The 12,840-nt window shown below is 29.9% G+C and overlaps 1 protein-coding gene across 1 annotated transcript; it reads right to left on the bottom strand.

Annotated features, from left to right (window-relative positions):
• Positions 1–423: 423 nt before the first annotated feature.
• On the bottom strand, positions 424–3,858 carry LOC123203686 (laccase-14-like). The gene is made up of 6 exons (XM_044620132.1): positions 3,708–3,858; positions 3,452–3,603; positions 3,127–3,371; positions 2,902–3,030; positions 1,005–1,949; positions 424–738 (listed from the first exon to the last, which is right to left on the bottom strand). The coding sequence occupies exons 1-6, from the start codon at positions 3,792–3,794 to the stop codon at positions 611–613; spliced, it is 1,686 nt and encodes a 561-aa protein (XP_044476067.1). The 5' UTR covers positions 3,795–3,858; the 3' UTR covers positions 424–610.
• Positions 3,859–12,840: the final 8,982 nt, after the last annotated feature.

The following is a 12,840-nucleotide window of genomic DNA, read 5'->3' as shown; positions in this document are numbered from 1 at the left end:
GCCTGCGATTGTGAATATAACTCACATAAACTTGAATAATTCTATTACGTTATTTACTTGTTTATAATATAGTTTTACCCCATTGAATTAGATTAAAAAGTCTTTCAGAATAATGACAAAATAATATAAACCCATTATGTGCATTAAAATATATTGAAATATATTTTAAATATATTGTTTCTTATGCTATAATATATTCTAAAGATAAAATCTTTTTAAGTCAAGAGATATTCTAAATATCCGAATTCTTTTATACATTATTATATATTGATTTGTTTTTTTTATATGCAATCTATAATAAATATAAATCCATGTATTATTTAAACAATTCAACATATCATAAATAAAAATTATTTATATTTTAACAATATGAAGTTTCGAAAGAAGCAATATTGAATTGAAATCCATTGGCAATCCCTTTATATAGAATACATTTCAAACTGAATCTATGGAAAATGTCAAACAACTCTTCCACAATTTCAAATGCTTGCACAGAGTTTGCAAGCATTCAATAATTTATTCATTGAAATTACAGCGGCGAAAGAATAGATTTACTCAATGATGGATGATCAAATTCCTATATAATTTAACTAAGCTATAGCTTCTGCGATCAACACGGTGGCATACGTGGAGGAGGTAACATACGAGCATTTGATGCTTTGCCGTTTCTCACTATAAACACAGTATTCATCCCCCAGCTCGCATGCCTATCCAAATGGCAGTGCATGAACCATACTCCTGTTTTATATAAAGGAAAATTTTCTTTATAAACGTTTACTTAGAGCATATGTTAAGGTTATTAGAATAATAAGAGAAGAACAATACTATACATGTCTACTTTAAATTTATAAATATATATACATTTATTTATCACATTATATAATTGAGTGTTACTTTGTTTTTAATTAAAAATTATCTAATTACATGATTATATATATACCATTTATATACTCAAAATTAATAGGCAAATTTTTATTGATAAGGAAAAAAGGTGAAGAACATACCGGGATTATCTGCCTTGAATCGAATGGTGGTCCATCCGTCTATCGGGACAGCAATGGTGTTTTGAAGAGGAGGATCAACGAGATTATAGGTCAATGGATCTTTATCTTTGTTGAAAGTTCCGAGCCCCCATCCAACCACATAGAAACTGAATCCATGTAAATGCATGGGGTTATCTGCCCCAAAAATAAGACTTGTTCCTTGAAAAACAATCTCAATAGTAGAGCCATAATCTAGCACTTTCACCTCAGTGCCCGGTTGTGCTGCCTGTAAATCGAACGGCAAATATTCAGCTGTGTAATTGAACTCCATTGGTGGAACATCTGGAAAATGAGTCCCAAAAACTCCATTGATACCTTTATAATAAGCTTCCAGTATAGCCATGGATGGGTTCACAAAGCTTATATTGTTTACACTAGAATAAAGCCTCGTTCCATTTGGCCCCGAACATGTTCTGCTAGGACATGGAGATGAGTTCACCGAAACAGTGTAAAATAATTTCTGGGTAATATTCATTGGGACATCGACAGGGTGATTTTCATCAGCTAAGCTTCGAAGTCTTCCAGTGAAACTCACTGATGCATTTGTGTCATTATAAACAGGAAGATTAGGGAACGAGGGAGTTGACGAAGGAGGGCAATTTCCACTGTATTGAATAATGGCGGTGGTGGTGGTTCTGTCGAAAGTATAATTAAACGTACTGGCGTAAGCTTTGGCTGCCATGTAATAGCGGCCAGGCATTTGATCGGCGTGCAGCAAAACGTCAATGGTTTGGCCAGGCGAAATTGTGATGTAATCGCTTGTGAAGGGCTTTGTGTAGCTGGCGTCGGATCCTACCACTGTTAGAGAATGATTTGCCACTGCGAAGAACAGCATGTCTTGCATGGCGGCGTTGATTAATCGGAGAAGATAAGTCAAGCCGTAGTCAACGTTTAGGGTAAATGTTCCTGCAAATAGTAAATTAAATGAAAGCTTGTTAATTAGATAGGGGTGAATATTTTATATATATAAATTGAATTTCTTGTAAAGAAACGAAAACTATATTATATTATGAATCATTTAATCTCCCAACATTTATATTATTACATATTTCTTCTAATTATAAATTAAGATCTCCTCATTCTTCCTTTTTTGGTAAGTTACATCTCCTGATTCGATCTAGTACAATATGATTATTTATTTATTTTTGCTACGTGATGCTTTATTAAATCATCAATTGATATTAAATTCATCGGAAATCTTGCTCTTATTTTATAAATCCTTAAACCTACTATAAATTTATTATGAATTTCTGTATGAAATCAATAGATCTCTCTAATATATTCCCGAACTAACTTAACAATAAAAAATTCATTTTAACCAAGTACATACTCAGCTATAAAACTTTGGCAAGTTTCACACGCTTTGACAACCTACTAAAACCAAGATTCTGTCGGTATTAAGTGTGTCAAACGCTTATATCTAGGTTTTTATCTTAAAAATTTTAATATTATGCTAATTTTATTAATTCTTTAATTAGTTTCAATGAAAGGTATTAACTTTCATATTTGGCCAAAATTTGAAATATAACAAGCCAATGTAACTTGGATATGTATTACCTTATATACATACCCCATCATTCTTGTTAGATACAGTTAGAGTAACAGTTGACACTTGCTAAACATTAGTTGACCTATCGTTTGTCTACTTTCGGCTTGCCCATAGATCCACCCGTGAAATTTTAACCCAAGGTTCCGATGTTTTTCAACTCAGGACATCATCCTTGAATAGGTCTTACATTAACAATAATCTAACCCATGTTAAATTATAATATATAATTGTATAATCGGACTAATATTATAATGTAGAATATAAAAGTGCGATTAAATTTAAAAAATATTAAATTTTTTGTCTCTTTACCTGGGCTTGAACACGGATAAAGATCACCAGGTTGACCATTGATCGTGTATGCATCTGACGCATTTGGATCGCCTCCGATCCGAAGAAATTCATTATACACATCATAAATAGTGCTCTTCCACCAGTTTCCTGCATTCATTTAAGCAATGATAAGCCCTAAATCAGAACATTCATGCTAAAAAACGATCGAATCAAAGCATCTTTACTAATATAATGAAGCTCGACCTAATATGATAGGAACTTCGGCATGAGGTTTTGGAAACGGGTAGGTGGTTTCCTTCTGGGGGTATATTACTACTGCACCGTGAACGGTGGCTCGAGCCCAATCGCTATGAGCATGCCACCAAAGAGTCCCTTCTTCAGTTGAAAATATTATCGTCTGAGTAAATTTTGCTCCTGGTTGAATAGGGCATTGTGTTATCCATTCAGGTCCATCAGACCATGGATTCCGAGGCTGCATCACTCCATGCCTGCAAAATCCCAAAAAAAAAAAAAAAAGGTTTAGGTGTAACATATGAAAGACAAAAAAAAAGAGGTATCAAATTTTTACCAGTGAATTGTGATGTTATATTTGGCCTTGTTGATAACATCAACAATGATTGTATCTCCTCTGTGTACGTGAATTGTTGGTCCTGGGTACTTTCCATTCACCGTCAAGATGGTAGTATTGCTGCAAAGTCTTGTGTATCGAGTTTCTTCCACCTGCGACAATTATTAAGTAGTTATTAATATTAAGAGCATTGTAAAAGAAGAGTAGCTGAAGAGATGGCTTTCATTTAGAGGTTTTACACTGTTGCTAAACTTACCACAAAAGTGTAACGAGAATGAGCACGGCAGTGGAGGATTCCAGCAAAAAGTAGAATGCTAAAGACTTGTAAACAGGAGACCTTCATGGCCACCTCAATTTCTCAGTGATTTAACAAGTCTGTATTAATTTAACTGAATTGAGTATTGAAGGGAGTCTATATATATATATTTATGATGGCCAGCTCAATTTCTTAGTGAGTTATTAAGTCTGTATTAATTTATTTGAAAGAGTCTTCAATTATGTGTATAGATATATATGTATGCCGGCATATTATATTAACTCGAAATGACAATTTATTGGCTGTCACTCTAAGCAAGAATAAAAAATTATCATGTGTGTTGGGTGGCAGTCTAATTTTCATATACGCACTCTGATTATTTCAACTTAATTTAACTGCTATGCAGCCTTTTGAAGTCGACCTCTTTAATTTAGAACAAAAGTAAACGAATGTGATTGGTAAATTTTCCCATTAATAAACAAGTAAAGAGAGACTTATTGTCTAGATAGCTTAGATTTCCATATTTTATTCTGGAAGCCGGTTTTTACTTCAATGATTCCAATATCTCCAAGCATAAATCACCAGCAGACGAATTAATATTGACAAGTTCAATATATAGTAGGTAAACATGGGAAATTAAAAAAAAATATACCACAATTTAGGGACTTAACCAAAATTGATCAACTTTTTAGGTGTTAAACAAACATAACCAAAACTTTTAATTTAGTATCAAAATTACCCTCTACCTCTTCTATATGAACCCTAAACTTATATCAACAAAAAGAGCATGACATATACATCATACAAGCTTTGAAATTTCACATTTTCACCCTATAACTCAAATTTCAACATTATGATTTTGATTCCAAAGAATAAAGTATATTATGTCCAAGTATTTATATGAAAATTAAATTAAAATTATCTATATTTGATGATTATGTATTATCTATTTCGTAGTATGTTGAATATAAGTTTTGAATTGTGTTTCAAAATGTGGAATGATAGAAAAATGTTGGGTGCTTAGTGATATTTTAACATGTGCATGTATTAACCATGCGGGGGTTATTTAATATTGTACCATGTGGAAGTAAATGGATATTTTGCTAGAAGGGGTTTATTGATATATAAAACTATGTGGGGGGTACAAATATTTGCCATGTTGGGAGGGAGCAAACTGATAATTACCATAGTGGGTAAATTGATATTTTACCATACATGGAGTACATTGATATTTGTCAAAGTTCATACCGAATATTTCAAAAGTATATTTTTTTTACTTTAGTTATAAAGTTTTGTTCTATATTAGTTACGAAACATAAGAGAACTTCAAAGTATGTGTAATAGGTATTTACCACGTAAGAGGTGCACTGACATTTCACCGTTCAAGGGTAAAATGATATTTGCCATATTTCATAGTGAGTTTTCGAAAGAGTATATTTAGTACTCTTTGGAATGGATACGTAGAAAAAACTTTGAAATGGATATATACAATGTAGTGGGTATATTGATAATTTACTATGTGGGAGTGAATTGATATTTTGTCGGGTGAAGGGTGAATTAAGGTGTCAATTGATATTGTAAATCATAAATTCATACCACCTTAAACCCTAAACTTATAAAATCTTAAATCGTAAACCATAAACTCTTAAAACCCAGAAGCCCCAAAAACAAGAATACCCTAAACCCTTAAATTGGTTTTGAAAAAACCCAAGGGGTCCAACAAGTATTTAGCCATTCAATGGATAAACTAATATTTTGTAAGATTATATTTGTACATTATGTTTGGAAATTATATGGTAAATTTAGTTTTAAATATTTCCACCGTAGGATTAATCGAAATAACAAGTTATGCATTAGTTTGTTATAGAGGAGAATAGATAGAAAGAGATGATAATCAAATAGAATATGTTAGAAGGCAACAAAAAGTGGTTAAAATTTTTGTGATTGCAACATTCGTGGAATTAATCTAATTATTGAGCAATCTTCTCCATAGCAATTGAGACTAAAACAACATTTTATTAAGCATGAGACCAAACATATCAATAGTAACACACCTATCACCATCATAAATGATCAAGATGTTGATTACCTTTGAAGCCTTTCTCTCCACTTGAGAGAATGCATTTTTGTTTTTTTTGTAAAAACTATCCATAAAGCTAAAGATGCATTTGCAAAAACCAACAATTATGATGTTCTACAACCACATCACGATATACATACGACATATGAATGTTTACAAGAGTCCAAAGCTCATCAAAGTCATCCTCCCCCTATGCCCTTTATGTCAACATATGTGGTTGATGTCTTGCCGATGAAATATGTCCCTTGGATCTTGTGGCCAATGATAGGTAGAAGATATTGATGTACATCAGATTGTTTACTAAAACATATGCTTGAACTAAGGGTGAACTAATATGAGTTGAATCAGATATCAATCCTATTAATCTTAAACCAAAGTTTGCCCTCACTTCCTTGTGTATAATGAAGAATGTACTAACATTTCGTTGAATAGATTATAATGTGACTAAAGAAAATGTCCAAAACATGTCATTTTGAAAATTTCCTTATGTCGACCTGTCAAGACTGACTTGATGTTGGCTATAGCATCTCGATGGCCATGTGTCATCACTTGCACCTTAAAGTGGTGCTCTAGAGTAAACCTATGATCACTAGATGTTTGTTGCCTCTTTCTTTTTTGTCTCAAAGCAAAATTTTACAAGAAAATAAAAAGATATATATCAATGTTCTTATACATGCTTTATTAAAAAACTAGACCAAAAATTTAAAAACTATACATAAAAAGATCTTTAAATAAAAAATATCAGTTACACCCCTACAATGGAAAATATCATAAAACTCTTGAAAATAGAAAATATCACAAAAAATTAATTTAAAAAAATATACTCGAATAATTTTAGACTTTTTTAATTTAAAAAAAATGTTAGAATAATTTTGGACTTTTTTAAAATTTTTTTTTAAAAGGCTTACGAACCTATCTTGGTTCAGAATAAATTAATCCGGCAGCAGAATTTGATCTGTTCTAACAGTCTGGATGGCGGCTAAAAAGAAGAAAGAAAGAAAATTCTTAACTACTTTGTATTACCCAATCATGGGTGAAAACTTTGACGGGGAAGGGAATGTCATAATATATGTGATTTTTGACAATTTATGGAAAAGGATAATGCTATTTTCCATTCAACGGAGCATATTTCTATTATACATACGTAAGAAAGGTTGAAATCCTGATACTTAAGATTTAAATTTTGATTAAAATAATTTGTTTATTTTGGTAATAACAATAAACTAGTTAACTATTAACATCTCATATCTCAAAATATAGAAAATAATGATGGTAAACTAATGTTTTCTGGTTAGGTTAAAAGTCTTATCAAAAACCAATTCTTAATGATAGTGATTAATTGCATTGTATCATTCAAAATTTGTTATTTGAATTGGTTTAGGTATGATAATAACTTGAGTTAGGGTTAGAGATTTTTTTATGAAAGTTTAATTAATGACATACATAATTTATTAATTAAGCTTAATTTACTTACTATCATTAGCTGTGATTGATGTCTCCACCTCTTAATTTGGCTTAACGGAAGAATTAGGTTATAGCCATTATTATGAAGAATCTTAAACCGTTAAAACACAATCTTCAGTCTAAAGTCTCTAAAATCTTAAATTATAAGTTATGAACTCTTAAAACCCTAAAAACTTTAAATCAGAAAACCCTAGACTCTAAAAATTAATATTTTAGCCATTTAATGGGTAAATTAATATTTTGTAAGATTATATTTGTATATTATGTTTTGAAATTTTCTGTAAATTTCCACACTATAAACTGTCAAACTTGATCGTAAACATTCATTAAATTTTTTTTTTTTTTTTTGCTTTTTTCTGTTGGATGACATACAAAATCATTGGATTTTTGAATGGTGAATAATGCACACATGGTGAGTTTCAGGTATGTAAAATTTAAAAGTTAGGAATGAATTTAAAACCTATTTATATATAAACATTTTCGTTAATATGTAAAACATTAGTTATATCCGTTTAACACTGAAAAATTTAGTATGTCTTTAATTCAGAAAAAACAAATATGTTTACGAACCTATCTTGGCTCAGAAGAAATTAATCCAGCCGCAAAATTTGATTTGTTCGAACAATCTGGATGAAGGCTTAAAAAATTAAAAAAGGAAAATTCTAAATTATTTAGTATTACGCAATGATAAGCTGAACCAAACTAGAAGATAATTTTGTTTTTGAGGTCAAAACTTTGACGAGGAAGAAAAAGTCATAACATTTGTGATTTTTGACAATTTATGGAAAAGAATAATGCTATAACCATTTAGTTTCCATTCAACGGAGCATACTTATGCTGTATATATACGTAAGAAAGGTTGACATCTTGATAATAAAGACTTCAATTTTGATTAATAATTTATTTATTTCCGTAACAACAGTTAACTAGTTAACTACTAACATCCCCAAGTCCCAACATATAGAAAAATAATGGTTGCAAACTGGGGTTGCATGATTTGGTTTATAATCTTGTCTTAATGATTAATTCTAATCAACAATAACGACTTCACATATTATGACTAATTAAGGGTATGTGAAATAATTCAAATCATAAAACTGAATTAAACTATTCAAAATTCATGATTTAAATTGGTTCACGTCCAAAAATAATTAGGTTAAAAAATCTGAATTATATTTAACCAAAATCAAATTTTATCCGTTGCACGCATGACTACATCCATTTGCAGGGCATCGATCTTAGATACCATTATATTTTGTAGAAATATTATTCTTAAATTAGGTTCAACTAATTAAATTGATCAATTTTAATTAAATTTGAAAACTCTAATGAAATAGGTTATAATTAAATTTTAAAAACTAATTCAGGTAATATATATTTAAAATTAGATATACTAAATGGAATAAAAGGTAGTAATATTATATACATAAAATTTATACAAAAAAAAAATCATACAGATTGATGTGGCAATACCTTTTCATTTGTCACATATCAATACTATCATGTCATTATTACTAAATAATTGTCATGTTAATTAATGTAATTTTTCTACACACAAATTTTGTGTGCATATAGTTTTACTCTATGTTTAATTACACTAGCTTTTATCTAAATTGCAATTTGACACTTAGTTTTATTTTTTGACTAACAATATTTCTACCAAAATTTTATAATATAAACATCTTGAATTTTATAATATAAACTCTTCTTATCTTCACTCATCTCCATATTCACTCAGTTTTCTTTTTATCTCTACATATTCACTTAATTTCCATTAACTTTAGCAAAAATATTTTTGGATGCAATTCAAATTTTGAATAATTTGGCTTAGGTTCAAACTAGTGTTATGTGGTTAGGTTAAAAGTCTTGTCAAAAGTCAATCCTTAAAATTAATCTAATCAACAAGGACTTAGTCGATAGTGATTAATTAGGGGTGTACATAGAATGATTTGATTTGAATTATATTATTCAAAATTCGTGATTTGAATTGGTTTATTTACTATTATTAGTTGCGATTGATATCTCCACCTCTTATTTATTTATGGTCATTATTACGAAGAATCTTAAACCCTTAAAACACAACCTGAAATCCTAATATTCTAAAATCTTAAGCTATAAGTTAGACACGTTACTTACGCTAGGTCAAATGAAGGTTCAATTTAAAGCATGAATTTAAAGTTCAACCCGATAAGACCCGACCTAATATTGTAGCATACAGGGCCTAGTCTATGGGTCTTTTAGGTTGAGTCATGGGTTTTCATATTAAACTCATGGATCAGTTCGGTCATTACTATTTAAAAAATAAAAATTAAAAAAAATCAAATGGCAGAAAGGTAACAACCCTTCTACCAAAGCAATAGCCAAAGCTTTCTGCCTTTGCAGCAGGAGCGACGAAGGCAAAAGTCTTTAACTCTTTTTTTTTCTAATTTTTTGTTTATTTATTCTTCTTTAACCAATCTAATTCTTCATGGACTTCAATTTTTCTCAATTTCAATTTTTTTTCATTATATTCTCTATATAAACCCCCACCACGAAAGTCACACATGCCAATTTTATTTCAAAATTTCCTCCCCCATGCACTAAAAGATAACCAAAAATTCATACCACGTGCAATTTGCGTGGTGACTATAAATCATATGTGGTCATTGAATCAATCATCCTAAATCTTTCATTTTCAAACCCAATTTTATTAACAATTGATTCTACAACTATTTTAACACAAATTCATTAACAAATTTCATCCAAATCACAAAAGATTCAAGCTATTTCAAAAAAAATTCAAAATCGGCACTACCAAGCTCTAAAACACCCTAAATTAAATCTGCATCAAAATACTTAGATTTCTACGCTATAAACTATTAAACTTGATAATCAACGTTCACTAACCTAAAGACTTCAATTTTGATTAAAATAATTTATTTATTTCGGTAATGACAGTAAACTAGTTAACTACTAACATCCCAAGCCCCAATATATAGAAAAATAATGGTTGTAAACTAGTGTTAGCCGGTTAAGTTAATAATCTTGTCTTAATGATGAATCTAATCAACAAGGACTTAGCATATTGCGACTAATTAAGAGTGCATGGATTGGTTCATATCATAAAATCGAATTAAACCATTCAAAATTTATAGTTTAAATTGGTTTAGGTTAAAAATAATTGGCTTAAGGTTAAAAATATATTAACCGAATGATAAACCATTTATTAATATATATTTATGTCATTGATTTGTATTTATATAATATATTTATAACATACATTGATTGATATAAAAATTAAACCCTACATATGTGAGGAGAGTTGAGATTTTTTATGAAAGTTTAATCAAGGACATACATAATTTGTTGATTAAGCTTAATTTACTTAATCTCATTATTTGTGATTGTTGTTATAACTCAACCTCTTAATTTTGGCTCAAAGCAAGAATGAGATTATAGTATTGTTCGGAATAATAAGTGCATTATATAGTATTTTATATCTAATATCAATATGATAAACTCTTATAATTAACAATAGATTGCATTGTTAGAAATGAATGGTTGTATAGTGTACATAGAAAAAGCTAATTTGTTGGAGTGTATCTAATGATTTGAAAAAAAATAACATATTGATCAAAATTGAATGTCGAAATTGTATCATTGCTAAGCAAGATTCAAAGTTTTTCTATCATGTACTTTGATGAGTACTTCACTTTATTTATTCACGATTAGAAATACATTTAATCAATGTATATTTGTAATTCTTGGTACGTTGATCATGAGATAAAATTGACACTATGACTAGCAAAGAGTGACTTTGAGTTTAGAAGGCCAAAAGCTCAAGGATGATCATCTACTTTCTAGAAGCCTTATAACAAGACAATTGAGACCATGTATACCACAATTGTAGTGATAACTCAATAGTAAAGATAAGTTTTTTTTATTGTCATGGAACGGTCTTTCTAGAATTCAACAATAACTAATGAAGTGCATATATTCTTTATTACATCTTGAAGCCACTATTACATTATTACTCTTAAAACTATTATTGATGCAATTTTTTGTCACCAACTAATATATGCACTTTAGATACTTGCAAGATAGATTACAATAACAATAGTTAAAGTTTGAGAAGACTTGAGCAAGTCTACTATAGGTGTGCAACATGATTATAGAGATTAACTAAGAAAAGGTTAAAGAAAAAAGACGTGATACCAAAACTTTTATATGGTTCAACTCAATGATTAGTATACTTACATCTATAGTGTTCTTACTAGTTTGTTATGTAGCACCAGTTTTTTATTTTTTTGGGTTAACAGTAATGTAGAATATCTTTAGTATTTTCTTTGAGTTTTCACCTTCTCTCCTCCTAATCCTTTATATATATTGATGATATTTTTATATATGTGAAAGCCAAAGTCTTTGGTTGATGACCATTATAAAGATGTTGTGACGTGGGAATTGGTTAGGGCTTGTTCTAAAATTACAAATATATTCTTTCTTATAAGAAGTAGTTTTTATATTGCATGATTGTTGGTCATTGGTCCTAATGTCCTAGTCTTGAATCTGTTATAGGGTTTGGGTTGGTAAGTCAAATAGTAATTGTTTGCTATCCACTGCATTTGGTCATATGACGAGGGTTGACTTTAAAGTGTTTAGTTTGACCACATAAAAAGCACATTTACTCAGATGCGAACTCTTCATTATAAATATAGATAGTGAGTGCGGACAGAATAAGCTAAGATTATATCACAATAAGTACGTTAAACTCTTGTTATTATTTTCTATTTTATTTCACTCATCAATAATTATACCATAGAGTTTGCCCTTATATACACTCATATGATCAATACTACTTGTATTATTTGCTTTAACACTTTAGACTCTAGCATCTAGATGTCACTGATTTTGTGTACTTCAGATTTTGGTGCAATTTTTGCAACAACAATATGGTGCTAGAAAGAGGGCTATTGCTATAAGCTCTCTTTTATTCTTAACATAATCTTTCTCTTTCCCCGTGTGTTTCCATTTTTAATGGGATCATTGTAGGATCGAATGACCTAAGAGGGGGGGTGAATTAAACAATCTTTACCAATTTAGAGAATTAAAACAATTTATTCAAATCAATGAATATTGCCTATTTTTAATCCAATTTATGAGAATAATAAAAATATTTCAAATAATCAATACAATCAAAATAACATAATATAAAGTATGAGTTAAAGGGAGGAGAAAATCAAGCACACGATATATAGTGGTTCGGCTCAACCCGGCCTACGTCCACTCCTCCAAGCTTTCTCCCTTGGAGTATTCCACTAATCCTTGGTTGACCAAAACCTCAACCAAACTTTTCTTCACAACCAAAATAGCTTCTAAGGTGCTATTAACCTTTACAAATGTTAAAACTCAATTTCTCTCACTAGAGATTTTCTAATCCTCCAAGAGTGAACCTCACTCTTTTATAGCACGAATTTTAGTATGAAATTGAAATATGATCTCTCTCAAAAAGTGTATATGAAAGTTAAAGTTTAGTACAACCCAATGCAAATGAAATTACAAAGTGTATTGAGCAAGGGTTTTGATTAGAGAAAAGAATTTGCAAGTGAATAA

This window comes from Mangifera indica, chromosome 19 (genome assembly GCF_011075055.1).
Source record: "Mangifera indica cultivar Alphonso chromosome 19, CATAS_Mindica_2.1, whole genome shotgun sequence".
NCBI classification, from domain to species: Eukaryota; Viridiplantae; Streptophyta; class Magnoliopsida; order Sapindales; family Anacardiaceae; genus Mangifera; species Mangifera indica.
The sequence above is the reverse complement of the archived record's forward strand: the minus strand, read 5'-3'. Positions and strand labels throughout refer to the sequence as shown.